Consider the following 19,758-nt stretch of genomic DNA (forward strand, 5'->3'; position numbering starts at 1 on the left):
CTGGGATTACAGGTGCCCACCACCACCCCCAGCTAATTTTTATATTTTTTAGTAGAGACAGGGTTTCACCATGTTGACTAGGCTGGTCCTGAACTCCTGACCTTAGGTAATCCACCCGCCTCGGCCTCCCAAAGTGGAATCTTTTTTATTATTGCTGCTAAGGCTAAGATAAATTTGAAATGAAGAAGAACACTTACAAAATCAGCACTATTTTAATAATATTGTAAAAAATCTCAAATATCAAAGGGTAAACACAGTCCCTTTTAGAAGCTAACTGTGCGTGTGTGCGTGTGCCTGTGTGTGTGCACATGTAGTCGTAGTTAGGGCTGGGAAGGAAGAAAGAGTGTTTAGTAAATCTGAACCTTGAAAAAAATAGGTTGTGTTTTTGGTGTCTTTATTTTTGCTGAAATAAGCAAACTTTTTCAACTTCCATGCTAAATAAACAATATTCTTTTAAATGAATATATGCTAATTAATATATAAAGTACTTCTTAAAACAAAACATCACAAACAGAATTTCATAGATTATTGCCTCTTTTATGTCTTCAGCCTATGAAGCACAGGAGAATGAAATGCCCTAAAACAGCAAGTTTCCACTTCCAGCCATCTGCTTCCTTTAGTCTGTGCACCTCAGTAGTTATAGGGATGCTCAGGTGATGAGGCTGTGACATCCATGGTACCAACAGCTGAGATCTTGTATATTGCACATCACAGCTATTCATTTAAACTGCTCTAGATTAGCTGTTGGAACAGATAAGAATCTCCAAACCCACCCTCAGTATTGGAGAAGATGGGTAGGGAGGGGTCAAGGGAGTTTCGTCTTCCGAGTTCACAGCCCTTGCTGGCAGCTCTGCCACCAAGGGTGGCGTCCTTCCCATCATTCCTTCTCTTCCAATCCTGGACTCTTATTTTCTCCAAATCTCTCCTTTCTTCACTACTGATGTAAGCTCGGTAAGTGCACGACATTTTATTTTGTTCACTTATAACCTCAGTGCTAGTTGGATGTCTAAATGATTCTTTGTTGAATTTATTGACTGTGTGTTTACGTGTGTTCCATAAGAGGATGAGAGTATGTGGGAGCATATATGAATGTGTGTGGGGTGTGTGTGTGAGCATGTGCAATTGGGTGGGTGTGTCTGTGCAATGAGTGTGTGGAGTGTGTGTGCATGAGAGTGTGTTGAATTTGAGTGCATGTGTTCGTGTGGTCTGTGTATGTGTTATGTGAGCATGTATGGTGAGTGTGTGTGGTGCAGTGTGAGTGTGTGTGGTGTATGTGTATGTGTAGTGTGAGAGTGTGTGGTGAGTGTGTATGTGTGTGAGTGTGTGTGGTATGAGTGTGTGTGCTGTATATGTATGTGGTGTGTGTGTATGTGTGGTGTGTGTGTACTTGTGGTGTGTGTGGTGTGTATATGGTGTGAGTATGAGTGTGGTTTGAGTCTGTGAGCATGTACAATTGGGTGTAGTGTGTGTGTGCAATGAGTATGTGTGGAGTGTGTGTGTATACATGACAGTGTGTTGCATTTGAGTGCACGTATGTGCGATGTGAGTGTGGTAATGTGTGTATGTGTGGTGTGAGTGTATGTGGGCGTATGTGGAGTGTGTATGTGTGGCGTGTGTGAGTGTGTATATGTATGTGTGGTGTGAATATGTGTATGGTGTGTGTGTGTGCATGTGTGGTATGTGTGGTGAGTATGTGTATGTGTGGTGTGAATGTGTGTGGTATAAGTGTGTGTGTATGTGTCGTGTGTGTGTTTGTGGTGAGTGTATGTGTATGTGTGGTGTATATATATGCATGGTGTATGTGTGGTGAGTGTGTGGTCTGTGTGGTGTATGTGTGGTGTGTGTGTGGGGGGAGTGTGTGTATGTATGTATGGGGAGTTTATGTATATGTGTGGCATGTATATGGTGTGTGTATGTGTGGTGTGTGGTCTGTTTATATGTGTGTGGTGTGTATGTGTGGTATGAGTGTGTGTGCTGTGTCTGTATATGTGGTGTGAATGTATGTGGGTGTGTGGTATGTGAATGTGTGTAGAGTGTGTCTGCATGTGTATGGCTGTACACATGTGAATGGGTGTGATGTGTCAGTGTGTGTGGTGTATGTGTGGTGTGAATGTGTGTGGCGTGTGGTATGTGAATGTGTGTAGAATTTGCATGTTTGTGTACACATGTGAATGGGTGTGATGTGTCAATGTGTGTGTGTCTGTATGTGTGGTGTGAGTGTATATGTGTGGTGTGAATGCGTGTGGTGTGTGGTATGTGAATGTGTGTAGAATGCGTCTGCATGTGTATGTACACATGTGAATGTGTGTGATGTGTCAGTGTGTGTGGTGTGAGTGTATATGTGTGGTGTGAATGTGTGTGGTGTGTGGTATGTGAATGTGTGTAGAATGTGTCTGCATGTGTATGTACACATGTGAATGGGTGTGATGTGTCAGTGTGAGTGTGTGTGGTGTATGTGTGGTATGAGTATGTGTGATGTGTGTCTATATATGTGGCGTGAATGTGTGTGGTGTGTGTGGTATGTGAATGTGTGTAGAGTGTGTCTGTATGTGTGTCTGTACACGTGAATGGGTGTGATGTGTCAGTGTGAGTGTGTGTGGTGTGTGTGTGGTGTGAGTGTGTATGTGTGGTATGAATATGTGTGGTGTGTCTGGTATGTGAATGTGTGTGGAGTGTGTCTGCATGTGTATGGGTGTACACGTGTGAATGAATGTGATGTGTCAGTGTGTTTGTATGTGTGGTGTGAATGTGTGTGGTGAGTGTTGTGTGTGTGTAGAGTGTGCATGTGTCTGTTCACGTGTGAATGGGTGTGATGTGTTGGTGTGAGTGTGTGTGCATATGCACATGCATGTCGGGAAGCACGGGGTTTGTATCCTGTGAAAGAGGAAGAATGTCATGTAGATTTAACAAAATGAGAGGATGAAAAACGAGAAAACTAGGATCGAGATACATCAATGGTGAAAATGAATGCTCGCCCTAAAGCACAGCTGTGGACTGAGCTCCCTGGGCCACTGCACTTGCTCCAGGATTTGACTGCAGCTGTATAAACAGCTCAGAAGAGGCTGTGGCTACTAATTCAAACCAGGCATAGGTGCAGGGAGCAAGCGTTGTGCCATGGATGGAACAGGGAGCGGTTGCTTTGCATGCAAAGTAAGATAGAGCCAATTTGGATCTTATTATTTACATTTTACCTTTTTTTGTTTTTGTTGTTGAGACAGGGTCTCATTCTGTTGGCCAGGTTGCAGTGCAATGGTACAATCACAGCTCACTGCAGCCTCGACCTCCGGGGCTCAAGTGATTGGCCTCCCCAGTAGTTGAGACTACAGGTGCGCACCACTATGCCTGGCTAATTTTCACTTTTTTTTTTTTTTTTTTTTTTTTTGTAGAGACGGGGTCTCACCATGTTGCCCAGGATGGTCTCCAGCTCCTGGACTCAAGTGATCTGCCTGTCTCGGCTTCTCAAAGTGCTGGGATTACAGGCATGAGCCACTGCGCCTGGCACACATTTTACATTTTTAATTCCTTTAGAGTTCCCTTCTTCAAGTTGCTTATTTTATGCTATTCACTCTGTTAGAAGATAAATAGTAAATAAACTATATTGAAGTTTTGGAGTAGAATATTAAGAACCATGCCTAAATTGAGCTTTGGGGATTATTGCTGAATTTAAATGATCTGGGATGCCTTTGTTTCCTATTTGGATGGATAATTTACAGATATATGGTGGTACTTGCTTGGTTTCCAGGGAATATTACATATTATAATCTACTGGGAACATTAGACATTTTTCTTTCCAATTAAAAAAATTCTATATTATGGCCATTATTAATAAAATTTTTATACAAAAATGCAAGCTCTTCCTCTTTTTCATTTTCCACTAGACTCTCCATTGCTTTCTTGACTTTTAAAAAAAATACTTTAAGTCTGATGGAGAGTAGAGTAACATGGCTCAGAATCAAGCTTATAATTAAGTAAAACGTAAATAATAAGATCTAAATTGGCTCCATTGTACTTTGCATGTGACACAACCACTCCCTGTTCCATCTATGTAGTAAACTTACTGTCCCACTATGATCACTGCTCTGTGACATAATAAAATAAGGTGGGCCAGGCACGGTGGCTCACGCCTGTAATCCCAGCCCTTTGGGAGGCTGAGGTGGGCAGACCAACTGAGGTCAAGAGTTTGAGACCAGCCTAGCCAACATGACAAAACATCATCTCTATTAAAAAAAAAAATATATATATATATATATATATATATATTTTTATACACACACACAAAAAATAGCCAGGCGTGGTGGCGGGCACCTGTAATCCCAGCTACTTGGGAGGCTGAGGCAGGAGAATCACTCGAACCTGGGAGGTGGAGGTTGCAATGAGCCAAGATCATGCCATTGCACTCCAGCCTGGGCATCAACAGCGAAACTCCGTTTCAATAAATAATAATAATAATAATAATGTGAACACTTAGCTGATTTAAGAAGCTTTTTGTTTGTTTGCTTTATTGGTAAGTTTCTGGGATGTAGGCTTGGGTTCCCCATAACAGTAATCACATGGCTACTAGATTAGTAATGTCCTATAGTTAGATAGGCCCCCAAATACATAAGGTAATATTCACATCCAATTTATGAGACTGCAAATTCATTCAGGTTGGGTTACAAAAATTGCTTAATCATGTGTACAATGCCTGGTGATCTCTTGTTATAAAATGATGTTGACTTTTTACTAAATAAGACAACAGGCTGAATCATGCTCATGGAACCATGTGATAAACCTAAAACATTATTTTACAATAAGTGCAGTTATTGCACATCTAATATCTTGTGCAGGTTACACAAGGTATAGGAAAGGGAATGCATGTATGATGCATGCCCATAACGTGCTATTGATCTTAGTTGTATTTTATTATAATACTGGAGCATTTGTCTGAAAAAGTGCAAGGACAGCCAGGTGCGGTGGTGCACGCCTATAATTCCAGCGCTTTGGGAGGCTGAGGCGGGCTCGTCATCTGAGGTCGGGAGTTTGAGACCAGCCTGACCAATATGGAGACACCCCGTCTCTACTAAAAATACAAAAAAAAAAGAAAATTAGCTGGGCATGGTGGCACATGCCTGCAATCTCAGCTACTTGAGAGGCTGAGGCAGGAGAATCGCTTGAACCCGGGTGGCGGAGGTTGCGGTGAGTCGAGATGGCACCACCGTACTCCAGCCCGGGCAGCAACAGCAAAACTCCATCTCAAAAATATAAAAAATAAAAATAAAAAAATAATAATAGTGCAAGGACTCCACAAGTTTCCACTTTAAAAACTGTGGCACTTCCTCTCATTTTAGATCTCTTTAATGTGTCTCCACTGAAGCAAAAATGAATTGATCAAATACGAAGAAAACTATAAACAATCATATTTGGTAAGGGTTTTAATATGGTTACAAAGAATTTTTTCTTTTCTGAGAATCAGATGCTTTCAGATCACTACAAATTGTCTTGACCACAAGAGACTTCCTGTTCTCTTTTATAAAACTCTGGTCAACAATTAGTATAGCTCAATAGCATAAAACGGATCTGAAACTGCAGTGGAACTCAGCTGAGCTTCTCCTTTGGTGGTAGGATTTCATAAGGAGCCTATCTATTGTCCAGAGATCAGGCATTTGGAAATAAAAACTGTCCTGAAATGATGCATGCGGGCCTGTGTTTATAGTTTCAGGTCCATGAGATTCAGATATCCTGCCTTGCAGCCCTGTCACTTTCTGGTTCCTTGTAGCCTGCAGTGGGTGGTCTTAGGGGTTTTGTTGCAGCCACCAATCTGCTGGCTACACTAGCTACAGAAGACTTCCTTCCAAGCACAGCAGGACCATCTCTCAATTGGCCAAAGGTCACTGTAAAAGTCTAAAAAAGGGCTGCTTATCCTATCTTGGGGCTGAGAAAAGCTTCCTCTGACAGTATTGTAGCTTCCACCTGTTCAAAAAGGAGGACAAAATGATGGCGTTTAAAGTAATCAATCAATCTAAGCTTGGGGAGTTATAAGCCTCACAATAAGAACTATTAACTAAAACTTCATGATTAATGACCCTCAGCATGTGTTTAAAAGTGATTTTAACCAAAATTTCTCAGACACTAATATTGCCTTTTATTCTATTAGAGAATGCCCTTAGATTACATTAGTTGCTTGAAAAACATCTTTTACCACATTCAGAAGAGTATTATTGTGATTTTATCTTACTTATTGTTTAAATACATGAGAATATTACTTTGGTACCTGACTTGTGCTTTAAAGGGAAGGCCCTTCTTATCTTGCTGGGGTTAAACTGTATGGCAAATACACAAATAATGAACAGTTGTCTATTACTTGATAGCAGTCATTCCAGCCAAGTTAGCATGAAGATGCAGTGTTGTAGTATTTAGGTATATAGTAGTGATAGAATCCTATAAGAAGAAGTTCAAGGTGTTTTACTCTTGGGTTGACAAACTACTGAGCCAGTCATTTCATTTCTTTTTTGTGACTTGTTTTCCAGGCTCCAAAATGTGTCTCATCTCCTCTAAAGAGGTGAGGACCAAACATTCTACATATGGGAAGATGTGAGCATTAATAGAAACGAGCTGCTCCAACAATATAAAGACACCTACTGCACCAGGACCTCCCCCTGGCAAAGACTCTGAGGTCTGTGGTCTGAGTTTACCATCCAAGAAAGCCCAGTGAAGAGGGCTGCCTGCTGTGAGGCCTGCAGACATGGTCTAGGGAAGAGAAATGGACTGAAGAGCGGCCCAGCACTGCCAGCTCTCACCGGCTCCATCCCACCTGGCTGCCCGCATTTCTCCTTCAGGGCCAGCCTCATTCCTGCACAGGGCCTTTGCCCATGCTCCTCTGCCTCTCCGAAAGTCTTTTTCTTTCCTCATTCTTTCAAAATCTCAGGTTTTGTATAGGTGCCAGCTCCTTTTGAAAAGCTTTCTAATTCATACAACACACATTTCTCTTCCCTGAATGCTGTTATTTACTCTCTGTAGCACACATGAAGTCTGCAGCTTACCTATAGAATATTTTAGGCCCAAAGGTTATGCTGCTGATGAATTCAGCCGGTCATTTCACCTGTGTGTTTTATTGTTTATAAGCAAGCCACATTACATCTGCTTTGGGGGTAAAATATAACAACTGTAAAATAAGTTTTGCCATGTTCCTTATTACTCCTTTGCTGTGTTCCATTCATTCCTTTTAAAGAATAAAGTGCTCGTATCCAGATATATGCTTTCATGATTTTTTTGTATCCTTGCTGTGATCATGTACACCACCTCTACCCTAATACATAGAACGGCTTTTTTAAAAAACCATCTAATTGAGATATAATTGATCTGTCATAAAATTTATCCTTTAAAAGTATAGAATTGAGTGGTATTTGGTGTGTTCACAGAGTTGTGCAACCACTACCATGATTTCATTACAGAACATTTTCATCATGCCCAAAAGAAACCCCATATCCACTAGCATTCACTTATCATTTTCCCATCTCCCCAGCCCATGGCAACCACTAATCTCCTTTCTGTCTCTATGGATTTGCCTATTTTGAACATTTCATATACGTGGACTACATGGTCTTTTGGGACTGGCTTCTTTCACTGAATACAATATATTCAAGGTTGATCTAAATTGCAGCATGTATCAACATTTCATTCTTTTTCATGGCTGAATAATAATAACATTCCATTTTATGGATATACCACATTCTATTTATCCATTCATCAGTTGATGGATTATTTGGGTTATTCTCATTTTGGGGCTATTATGAATAATGCTTCTATGAACATTTGTGTCCAAGTCTCATGTGGACATACATTCTTAGCACAATCAAACACAGCCCAGAGTCTCTACACACATTCTTAATGAAATGAAATAAACAACCAGAACTGTTTCACTACAGTACTTATTTTCTAATGGCATCACTCACTGTGGGATTCAGGAAGTTAGTATTTCCCCCAACTTGTGTGCCTTCTTTTTCTAAGAAGCATCTGGCCAAAAGCATGCTATTTAGACAGAAACTAATAGTAAAAGTCAAGGTGCTTATGTTAGGTGTTTGTCCTTCCAGTTGCTCTATTTCCTTGAACAACAGCCTTTCCAAATCTTAACTTCATTAGCTTGTAAATGAGAGGAATATTATAACATAGAAAGAATCTAATTCGACAAAGACTATTACCTAGTTTTCAAATTGCATTACAATGTTCTTACACGAACACCAGGAGCCATTTAAAAGCCTGCTTTTCAGGCTCAAAAGCCACAGATTTAAAACAGGTTGAGATTCTTATAAAATGTTAATCTTTGTCTCAGAAAAAAGAAAAGAAAACTCATGACCTTACTGATTTGCAGTTTAAAACATATTCAAATCTTTCTGCTTCCTTTCCTAGAATGACACTTGTGGTTGAGTCTAGAAGTCCCCATATACCATTTGATTTTCATTGCTAAAGACATATTATGAAAAGAACAAGCAATTGGTATATTATGATATCCACCATTCTGAGTTTTAATAGCCAGTGAAAAGTGCAGAATGCCTTGGAGTGCCCTGGGACACAATTCTGACCTACTAATATGAAGATGCAATTTGAGAAGATAATGAGACTCTTAGGCAACTGCAGTCATGTGACATAGACTTTTGACTTCGAAAATTGCACTGCCCGGTGTTGAAAGTCTAACTGTTCAAGTGTAAGGTCTGCTTCTTATTCGTATTGGTGTCCTGAATATATACAGCTTAGATCACCAAAGGTGGTCCATGAAGGTAAATTGAAATAGAATTTTACTGGTGTGGACAATATTGAAGTATAGTTGATAGATGGTCTTCCTACACAGTGTACAGTCTTACCAGCTTTCAGACATCAGAACTTTCTTATTTATGGTTTTGTACTTCCCAGAAATGATCCCATCTCAGGCTTTCTACATCTTTTGCTCAGGAAGAAACTCATTTCTGACTTTCTCAACTTTTTTTCTGCTATTTTGCATCAGCCTTTTCTTAAACTGAATCAGTTGACAATATGATTCAATGTGTCCTTGAAACCATTTTTCTTAGCCCTGGATTTCTTTTCTTACTTTCTTTGCCTACTTTACTGAGTCACACACTTTGGTGACTAAGTTCTTTATTTTTTGTTTTGTTCTAAAGTTTCTATTACTACCAGCTTGAAAAAGAAAGATGAACAAAAGTAGCAAATACAATTATTGAAGCAGTACAAGTTTTTGCAATGAATGGCTTAATAAATACATCAATACTGCTTATTTTAGTGAATCATTAGGACACATGTAGTGCAGGAGTTCATACTGCTTAGTCCCAGAACCCACATACCAGGAGGACTAGCTTCTACCTGGTGTGCCAAAATAAAGGAAAGTGCTTCTGTGTCAGGCCCTTAACCTGGAAGAAAACTATTTTAATTCAATGTTTGATAATCTATTGAATGCCTATGAACCAGACATTGTGTTGGGTACTTGAAGTACAGATATGAACTGATTTGTTCCTTGCCTAGTAATAGAAAGGAAGTGAATGAGTAAGTGAAGAAGTACACTAAAGTGTTAGAGGGCTGGGTGCAGTGGCTCACACCTGTAATCCCAGCACTTTGAGAGGCCAAGTTTGAGGCCACAGTGACTTGCCACTATACTCTAGCCTGGGGTAACAGAGCGAGACTCCATCTCTTTAAAAAAAAGTGTTAAAAGGAGAAAACTAAGCTTTGCTGATATCAGCTATGAGCTAGGCACTATATTAGAAGGAACGGGCCTCTTTAAAAAGGGAAACGTGTTCTTAGTGCTGTTTTTTAAGGTGATATGTTGAGTTGAGTTGTGCCAAAGCAGGAAGTATTTTCCTTACCATCAAGCAAAGCCAATTACGTCATCTTCTTTGTTCTCAAGAATTATGTTTCAGAATAGCCTTTTGGCTCCTCAGGGTACTCAAAGGATCAACATTATGTTATAAAATAGCAATCTAGATGTTTCTGAAAGATAATTCATGAAATAAATATTTATTTTCCATCTGCTTTGTGCCAAGTTCTGCTTTAGTTGCTGAAAATCTTTCAACGATCAAGACAGAAGACGTCTCTGTCCTGCTAGAGGCTACCGTCTAACAGTGAGAAACAAGTGACAGAGGAGTGAAAAAGCAAACCAAGATATTTCCCAGTGGTGATAAGTGTTATCAAGGGAAGCAGGTGGGGTAATGTTATAAAGTAACTGGATGTGAGGGCAGTGTAGCTTGGAAGTCAGGGATGCTTCTTTGTAGAGGTGACATTTAAACTGAGTTGTGACTGAAAAATAGGAACCAGCTATACAGAGAGTGTAAAGGCTCTACAGAGGGGATGAGCTTGGCAGGTTGGGGGAACAGAAAGAATGCTTGATGTCTGTGCAATGACTGAGGAAAGTAGGCTAGATGAGAGCTCGGAGATCATGGGGAATCAGATGACAGGGGTTATGGGAGGAGCTGGATTTGACTCTTAAGGCGATGGGGAGCCACTGAGAAGTTTCAGCCAGAGGCATGGCGTTATCTAATTTGTGTTCCTAACAGCTTCCATTGAGTACTGTGTGTGAACGAGTCAAAGCGGGGCAAAGAAGAAAGCAGGAGGACCAGTTACAAAACCACTTTTTGGAGGGGAGGTATGGTCCAGGCAAATGAGGGTACATGTGGCTTGGGACAGCAGAGTGAATAGAGAAAAACTTTTAATATATACAGTCACAATATAAGAATACTGCCTTGGTGAAAAGTAATCTTTCTGGTGTACCAGATACCAGACGAAGTCTCTGATTCTTGGTATTTCTTAACCATAAGCATTCTAAATCAACTTGCTTTTTCATCCATAAAAGGGCATGAGCTCCTTAAACACAGGGCTTTTGCTTTTCTTGTCAGTCTCACTAGTCTAGGAAGTGCTGTTCTATATTCAGCAGCTCGTGGGTGCTGAATAAATATTGATTAAACAAACTGAGTAATGAATCATGTGTGCTGCAAGTGTGGGTGCTTGGTAACGTGGAAACATACGAGTGAGCTGGATTCTCCAATCTGCAGGGCAGAAACTGGATGAAAGATATTTAGAGGTGGGGGTGGGAAGCTTGGAGCTGCCCCTCTCCTTCCATCCCTCAATGCCTTGTGATTGGGGTGGTCATTCTATGACCACTTCACATTGGCTCCGTGGAGATTGACCCCACACACCCCAGAGGAGCCTCACCCACTGCTGAAGGGAGAGCTGAGGAAATGACATGCTTACTGACTGCATGGACACTTCCTGTTGGTGCACCACATCCCTAAAATGTGACATAGGCATGGGTGAAGCAGGTAACATCAGAGATTTACAGACACGCCTATATTCCACAAAGAGCATGAGGATAAAAATCAAAAACACATGCAGTTGTACTGTATGTCAGCCAACTTTTTCTGTAAAGCATCAAAGAATAAATCTTTTCCGGCTGAATGTTTCTGCTGCCTCTACTGCAACTCTGTTGCAACCCTGCCTTTACATCATGAAAGCAGCCACTGACAAGAGGTCAAGGAATGGTGTCCGTGTTCAATAAAACTTTCTTTATGGGTAACAGAATTTGAATTTCAGATACTTTTAATGTGTTTTGAAATATCATCTTTTTTTCCTTAAGCTATTTTAACAACCATAAAAACCATTCTTAGCTCATGGGACATAAAAAATAGGCAGCAGGTCACCCATGGGCCACAGTTTGCCAAGCCGTACTCTGTTGAGCAGGAAAAATGAGGAACAATCTTCACATATTATTCAAAAATAGGCAATTTTATGTAGAGATAATATCTAACACTATCCTTTTGTTTTTCAGTTGCTTAATGCAAATTAAAATTTAGCCATTTGGAGGATGTGACATTTGCTGATAGTAAGGATTAGGTAGCATTGAAAATCTCTTGGGCAGAGATTAATTGGAAACGATTCTTTGGACCACACTGCCCAGTTTGTCTAGGCCCTATTTTGTGTTTTCCACACAGAGCCCAGATGAACTTGTAATATTTAGGAATCCACACTCAGTCATTTGTTTTCCTTCTTGAAACACTCCTGTGACATGCCCTTGCCTGTAGTTAGAATAAGATGCAAATGCCTTAGCCTGTCCAGCCATACCAATCTCCAATCTTGGAGCTCTTCAGGGCCTTTGCACCAGCTACCCCTTTAGCCTGAAACATGCCTTCCCCAGCATGGCTGATCCTTCTTGAGAACTCAGAACCCAGCTTAAATGTCACCTTCTTAGAGAGGCTTGTCCTTGTTCACTTAGACCAACACAGTTCTTACCCTACTCAGATTCTTTCATCAGATTCTGCCTGGTTTTATTTTCCTCATAGAATTGGTCTTTATCTGAATTATCTGGCAAATTAATTGGTTTACCTTTTTGTTTGGAATAAGTAAATCTTTAATAAGTAAACCCACCAAAAGGTAAGCTCCCTTAGAACCCCAGGTGATTTCTGTCTAATCACTGCTGTCTCCATTCATCAAATAATGCCCAGTATTCAGTATTAGAACATCGTGTATTTGCTGAATAAAAATAAAGGAAGGAAATGGTTTGGGGTGTGTTATAGAATAGTATGTTTGGAACTGTGCTGGTCTTTTACCAAGTTGGGAATGAGGGTGACTGTGTATGATGCGCCGGGAGGGGGTGGGAGAGGGTAGGCTATGGCTTTGAGAAATGGGCAAGGACCACATCTTGAAGCAGGCATTGGGTCATGCCGAGGTGATCGCACTTCATTTTGAAGGCAGAGGGGGAGTCACAGAAGGGTTTTAAAGAGCCACGGAATAAAATAGGTCAGTGTATTTATTGGAATGTTCACACTGGAAAAATAAAGAGTTATTCTTGTATTCTCTGTTACACTGCTAAGGAAGGTAAAGATCAAGGAGTAATCAGAGGCATTCCTCAATTTAAATGAGCATGGAAAGATGCCAAAACAATCCAAACTCACTGCAAACTTTATAGCCCATCTACCTGCATCCTCCACTCTCTTTTTGAGCTGGGAGGCCTTGAAGTAGCATTTGACATATTTTTGAAGGACATAACTAAGAGAAAAGATGCTCCTGGATTCATGATTTTTGGTGGTGTTTGACATAAAGAGGCTGTTCAAGGCTGGACGTGGTGGCTCACTCCTGTAATCCCAGCACTCTGTGAGGCCGAGACGGGTGGATCACTTGAGGTCATGAGTTCGAGACCAGCATGGCTAACAAGGCAAAACCCCATCTCTACTAAAATTACAAAAATTAGCCGGGCGTGGTGGCATGCGCCTGTAATCCCACCTATTTGGGAGGCTGAGGCAGGAGAACCACCTGAACCCAGGAGATGGAGGAGCTTGCAGTGAGCCAAGATTATGGCACTGCACTCCAGCCTGGGTGACAGAGCGACACTTGGTAAAAAAAAAAAAAAAGGAAAGAAGAAAGAAAGAAAGAAAGAAAGAAAGAAAGAAAGAAAGAAAGAAAGAAAGAAAGAAAGAAAGACTGTTCATCAGGTTAATCTTCAGTCTGAAAAATGAAAATGAGGATGTGGAATTTAAAAAAATGTGGTTTAACTTTATGCTTGCAGTTCAACTTCCAGTGGCCTAGTCCAACCACGGAAATGAGATTTCTGCACGAGATAAGTCTCTCTCAAAATGTGCCAGCACTCAAGTGGAAGCTGTTTAAAATTTTGAAAAACATTGGAAGAGTTTCTTTCTTCCTATTTACAAATCTGTCTCCTTTCTTCCATGATTCTTCACACTTGAAACAGAAAATCATTAACGTTCATATACCTTCTTTTTCATGAATCCATGGAGGAAGGTGAAAAAAAAAAAAACTCTTTAAAAGCCAGAAGCCAGACCTGCCCTCAAAGTAAGAGAGAAAATGGAAGTTTGAGGCTGCTTGAGGAATGTGTGGGCACTGAGATCCATGCTCCCTGATAGAGGTTTGCATGGACAATGGCTGTTTCACAGGGATACCCTTCAGCTGCCTTTTTATTTGCCTTAAGATGTCGAAGTTTGTGATGTCTGAGACTACCTTTCTTTTAGGAAGAGACAGGAAAGTTTACTAACTGCCCACTGAGATCTCTGCACAGTCAGATATTAGATCACAATTTAAAAATCTTTAAGACCACAAGGTAACAGTATTTTATGTTTGGAACATGTGGGTGCTCACCATCCACAACTTTGTGTTTGTCTCCAAAGCGAATTTCCTTTTCATTCATTATCTCTACTATCCTCAGAGGCTGTCTATACGGTAGTGTGCATTGTCCTAAAGGGGACTATCTGAGACTGCCAATCTCTCCATGAAGATGTTCTAGCCTACCTTTCTTTGCTCCCAAGTGTCAGTATCTCCTTATGAAAGACAAACCAAGATTAAGGGCGATTTTTAAGAACTGCATCTTTTGTGCTAATAGAGTCCTGTCTTTGCCATTGGTTGGTTTCAGTTGCTTGGAAGCTTTCAGTTAGAAATGGCTGAGGGAGGAAGTGCTCTGTGAGTCCAGGTAAGGCAGTGGTCAGAAACCCGGACCCTGGCAGGCACACGAGTGCCAGATGGAACCGTGCAGTGTCCTGGGCCTCCTCCCGGTCCCCAGTGGCCACTGACTCGCTGAGCCTCTGATCTTTCAACTTGAGGGGGCCCTGGGGTACTTTCTATTATCAGATGTGAACTCCTGCTGCACAGACTGAGATGTAAGGTGGCCACAGGGAGGGCTGGACTCCCTAAATCTACAGGGAAAGACAACGACCCAATCTGTAGGGCCCTCTTGAATCTAGATGGCTTGAGAAAAGAAGACTTACTGAAAAGTCATCACTGGGGAAGAACAGGAGATCTTGAAGAGGATCATTCCGGTAGGTCTTTTCAAGTTCTTCAATGACAGTCTCATAATCCAAAGGCTCGAGGAGCCTAGGCTTTTCTTGCTGTAGAAAAAGAAAATATGGTATTAATCACTGACATATACCATCTCCCTTTTCTATGCCTGGTTGGATTTCATCTCTTAGTTATCACTGAGGCTTTGACACTGTACAATCCTTCCAATGCAGTCACAGAGACTCCAGGAATTCAGGGCAAAGCCACATAACTATTATTTCCAGATTTGAAATAATATGAGAAAATCCTAAAATACCTGATATCTCCCTCAGAAATTCAAGCTGTTCTTATTGAGTCCCCAAGGCTCATGATACCCAGCCCTATCACATCCACAGAATAGATGTTTATGTAAATTTTATCTTCGTCAACATGAAGAAAGGCCTTCTGCTTACTTGCTATGGTATTATGATGATTAGCATCATTTCTTCTGAATTAGATACTTCCTCATGAGTTCCGCTTGGGTCAATTTAAAAATGTTGGCACCTTGCTAGCAATCAAAGTATCACAGGCAGTCTTGGTTGTCACAAACACATGGATCCTGTGTCAGGATTTGGCTCTGAGCCTCTTTGTCTCTACAGAGACAAGCTAGGTCATTTTCTAATAGAACTGAATGACAGGACTATTATGGATGCAGGGTGATGAAAATGGATAAGTCTGAAAAAATAGCCCGATAATCACATTGCATTAGATTCCTGAAGCCAAGAGGGAATGTGCTTCCCTCAAAGAAGCCCCCCATAGTGCCAAAAATAAAAATAAAATAGAGGGAGAAATGTGACAGTTTCATTATAGGGTTGATGTGTTTGTTCCAATTGTACAGAACTCATAAGGAGAGAAAAATGGACCTTCCCCTGCTGCAAAACACAACAAAATCCAAAACAGAAAACCAAAAACACAATCTCCGTCCTCTAACCCTTTTGATGAAGCATTTATGCAACCTAAGTGAAAAGCGGTGGTCCTCTAGGTTATTTTGGGGCTCCTAGAAGCTTGAGTGGTTCCTACGAAATTTGAACGCTAAAGTGATCCCATAAGTGAAAAAAATTATTATTTTTATTTTTCACATAAGTGACATCAACAGATACTTTCCCACTAAACTCTTCCTTCCCCACACTCACACATGCCACCCTTCCTCATTCTGCAAAGCACACAGAGTTAGCTTTGACTCTTAAGGCTTTCTTTGGAAGATCTCTTCTGATAAGGCCCTAGAAACTTTCATCGACATTTTAATAAATGCTAACAGGCTTTTCAAAGTAGCAGTCAATATATATTTTGATAATTTTCCAAATATAAAAAATAAAACAAAATGTGAACATAGTGGGCCAATGGCAAGGGTCATCATATACTTTCTTTTTTTTTTAATGTCTTTTTTTTAAATTTTTTTTGCACACAAAAACAATAAACATTTTCTAAAAATACATACAAACAAAAAGATGCGTATCAAACATATTAGGAAGGTTACACATGGGAAGTCGGGGAATAGAAATGGGGGGTGGGAGTTAAAATAAATGAGAGAGGGACTTTATATGGATCAGTGATAATAACTCAATCCTCTATTTGACAAAGAAGAGGGAGAAGGAAGAGGAAGAAAAAGAAAGTGGGATAAAGGATCAGAAAGGGAGGAAAATAGAAAAAATTAGAGTATGATTCCAGCGTAGACCTGTTTTGTTGTCACTGAGTTGGTTGGTTGGTTTGTCTGTTGTATTTTTCATGTTTCGCCAAGTTGGCCAGACTGGTCTCGAATTCCTAGCCCGAAGTGATCAACCCGCCTCGCCCCCCAGAGTGCCGGGACCACAGGCATGAGCCACCACGTCCAGCCCCCACATTGCTTCTGGCCTCCGTGGTAGACCTCCCAGACGGAGCGGCCGGGCAGAGGCGCTCCTCACTTCTTCCCAGACACGGGGCGGCCGGGCAGAGGCGCTCCTCACTTCTTCCCAGACGATAGGTGGCCGGGCAGAGGCGCTTCTCACTTCCCAGACGATGGGTGGCCAGGCAGAGGCGCTCCTCACTTCCCAGACAATGGGTGGCCGGGCAGAGGCGCTCCTCACTTCCCCGACGGGGCGGCTGGGCAGAGGCGCTCCTCACTTCCCATACGGGGCAGCCAGGCCGAGGCGCTCCTCACTTCCCAGACAATGGGTGGCCGGGCAGAGGCGCTCCTCACTTCCCCGACGGGGCGGCTGGGCAGAGGCGCTCCTCATTTCCCAGATGGGGCGGCCGGGCAGAGGCGCTCCTCACTTCTTCCCGGACGGGGCGCCCGGGCAGAGGCGCTCCTCACTTCCTCCCGGACGGGGCGCCCGGGCAGAGGCGCTCCTCACTTCTTCCCGGACGGGGCGGCCGGGCAGAGGCGCTCCTCACTTCCTCCCGGACGGGGCGGCCGGGCAGAGGCGCTCCTCACCTCCCAGACGGTGGGTGGTCGGGCAGAGGCGCTCCTCACTTCCCAGATGGGGAGGCCGGGCAGAGGGGCGGCCGGGCAGAGACGCTCCCCACCTCCCAGACGGTGCGGCGGCCGGGCAGGGGCTGCAATCCCAGCACCCTGGTAGGCCAAGGCAGGTGGCTGGGAGGCGGAGGCTGCCGCGAGCCCAGACCACGCCACCGCACTCCAGCCCGGGCAACACCGAGCACCGGGTGAGCGAGACTCTGTCTGCAGTCCCAGTACCTCGGGAGGCTGAGGCGGGCAGAGCACTCGGCGTCAGGAGCTGGCGACCAGCGTGGCTAACATGGCGAACGCGCGCCTGCAGCCAAAGGAGAAAAAGCAGGCAGCGGTGGCGCGCGCCGGCAGTCCCAGGCAGTCCGCGGCGCGGGCAGCAGCGAGCCGAGTAGATTGCATCCTGGGCCACAGAGGGAAAGAAGAAAAGAAAGAAAGAAAAGAAAGAAAAGAAAGAAAGAAAGGAAGGAAGGAAGGAAGGAAGGAAGGAAGGAAGGAAGGAAGGGAGGAAGGAACTTTCTACATTAGAAAAAAAAAAAACCCAGCTCACTTCACAAATGCTTAAGAAAACTAAGGGTAATGCCAGGTGAATATTCTGTCTAGAAGGTACTTCCAGAAAGGTGGCTAGTTTAGTAAAAAAGAAATACCCCACACAATATTTGGAGAAAAGAAATTCAGTTGACCAACATATTTAATGAAAGAGCTGTGAGACATTGAGTATTTTGAGGCAGAAAGTTCAGAGATGCTATGGCATGTCTTGGGAAGTGAAAAAAAAGTCTTTCTGGAATTTCCGCCTTTTGATATTATTTTATTTAGACTTATTTTAAGTTCCAATTCCTTATTTCCCAGGCAAAGGTTAATTCCAAAGATTTAGATTGACAGCTCAAAAGCCAAATGCAGGTTCCAGATGTTTGGTTTGCCACCCACATTTATTTTATTTTTAATTGGCTTTGAATGTCTTTAAATCATGGTATTTCACTCCAATTCAGCTGCAGGCCTCAGTAGTCTTTATCTTACCCTGCAGCATATTACTTTTATATTACCAACTGCCCCCACAGGCCTTCAAGTCTGAAACAGTTGGCTTATTCTGAAACCTGTTTTTCCTCCCTATTGAGTGTGTAGGTATCAAATGTAGCAAACAAAACAAAATTGTACAGTAAAACCCTTTCAGGAAGCTCTTACATCTGCCTTAGATTTGGTTGGTTGTTTATGTCCCTAAGAGTTCTTCAGCTTAAGTATATGATGCCCTTTGGTGCTTACAGCAATAGCCCATGATGTGGCTAATAACACTTTTATCTTCTCCCTCCTCACACCAAAATGAGTAGGGATATGAGAGTGTGGTTTTAGTGTGTATTGTAATTCATAGGTTTAAAGGCAAATGACATATGGATGTTTTGAGAGGACTTCTGTAATCGGGTTCTCACTATCTTTTAAATTTTATCACTCATCAGTCCCCAAATCCAGCATTATTTAAGGAGTAGGAGACAAGAAGATCTTTTTCTGGGACCCCAATGTTACCTAAAATCAATCCCACCTAAATTAGTACAATAGGCAAATCAGAGCTCCCAAGTCACAAGTTATTAATAAAACCACAGAAAAACTAAATCTTAACTCTTCTTGATATACCCAAATAAGGATCCCCGGTAGCTTGCCGTGATCGTACAGTGGTTAGTACTCTGCGCTGTGGCTGCAGCAATCTTGGTTCGATATACCCAAATAAAATGTATGGCCTGCAAGCATCCGAAGGCATAATCTTAGGTATTCATTTCAGGCTATAACATCAATTAATGAATGATATTTATTAGGACTTTCCTGTTTAGAATATTGCACTGGGGTTATTTTGACATGGGACTGCAAAATCCAGCAGATCTACTTCATGTAATTTACTAAGTTTTGGCCTCTGTAGGAATAGATTGGTGAAGTTCAATCTTTCCAGTGAATTTATTGATCATTGTGTAACACTGAAGATATTCAATGCATCATAATTTTGTGGACATAAAGTTTAAAAAGAAATAGCAATGATATATTCCATAGTGTCTAGAGCCTGGGATTAGGCCAAAGTTGTCACAGATGCTTTATGCATCTGTGATAGCGAGAATCCGGGCTATATAACCAGTAGTTCTCTCCGGAGCAAGGGAGCTGCCTGCTCGGTGTAAAGAGACAGATGTATACAAGGATAGTGGGATCAGTTAATTTCTCACTACTGCTCCTTGCAGAGACATTGAGTGAAACTGGGGACTGAGCAGCACTGATTTACAGCTTTAAAGGGTTGGGTTGTCCCTCTTGAATTTAATGTGCTTGTTTCTTTTGGAAATTCACCAACGGGGATAAGGTATGTGCCAAGATTACTCTGAATTGGCTTGGATTTTTATAGTGCTTTTTACTCTTTCTCTCTTTCTCTCAAATGAGTAATGAATTTCATTAGCTGTTCTAAAGTCACTCTGCATGGGAAAAGGCACCCACCAGTACCTGTTATTATGCATCAGGGTTGGTGTTGCACCACAGTGGTGAGAGGCCCTATTCTTCTTACAGAGAATTAAGAG

General features: G+C 42.0%; 1 protein-coding gene across 4 annotated transcripts in view; it reads right to left on the minus strand.

Moving 5' to 3' along the window:
* DOCK10 (dedicator of cytokinesis 10) overlaps positions 1 to 19,758 on the minus strand; it is a 279,722-nt gene that overhangs the window by 152,730 nt on the left and 107,234 nt on the right. For all 4 annotated transcript variants that reach the window (XM_030802798.1, XM_030802799.1, XM_030802797.1 and 1 more), the window contains exon 2: positions 14,727 to 14,846. In XM_030802798.1, coding sequence (XP_030658658.1) covers positions 14,727 to 14,846 — 120 coding nt within the window. The remainder of the gene's footprint in view (positions 1 to 14,726; positions 14,847 to 19,758) is intronic.

This window comes from Nomascus leucogenys, chromosome 22a, assembly GCF_006542625.1.
Source record: "Nomascus leucogenys isolate Asia chromosome 22a, Asia_NLE_v1, whole genome shotgun sequence".
Taxonomy (NCBI): Eukaryota; Metazoa; Chordata; class Mammalia; order Primates; family Hylobatidae; genus Nomascus; species Nomascus leucogenys.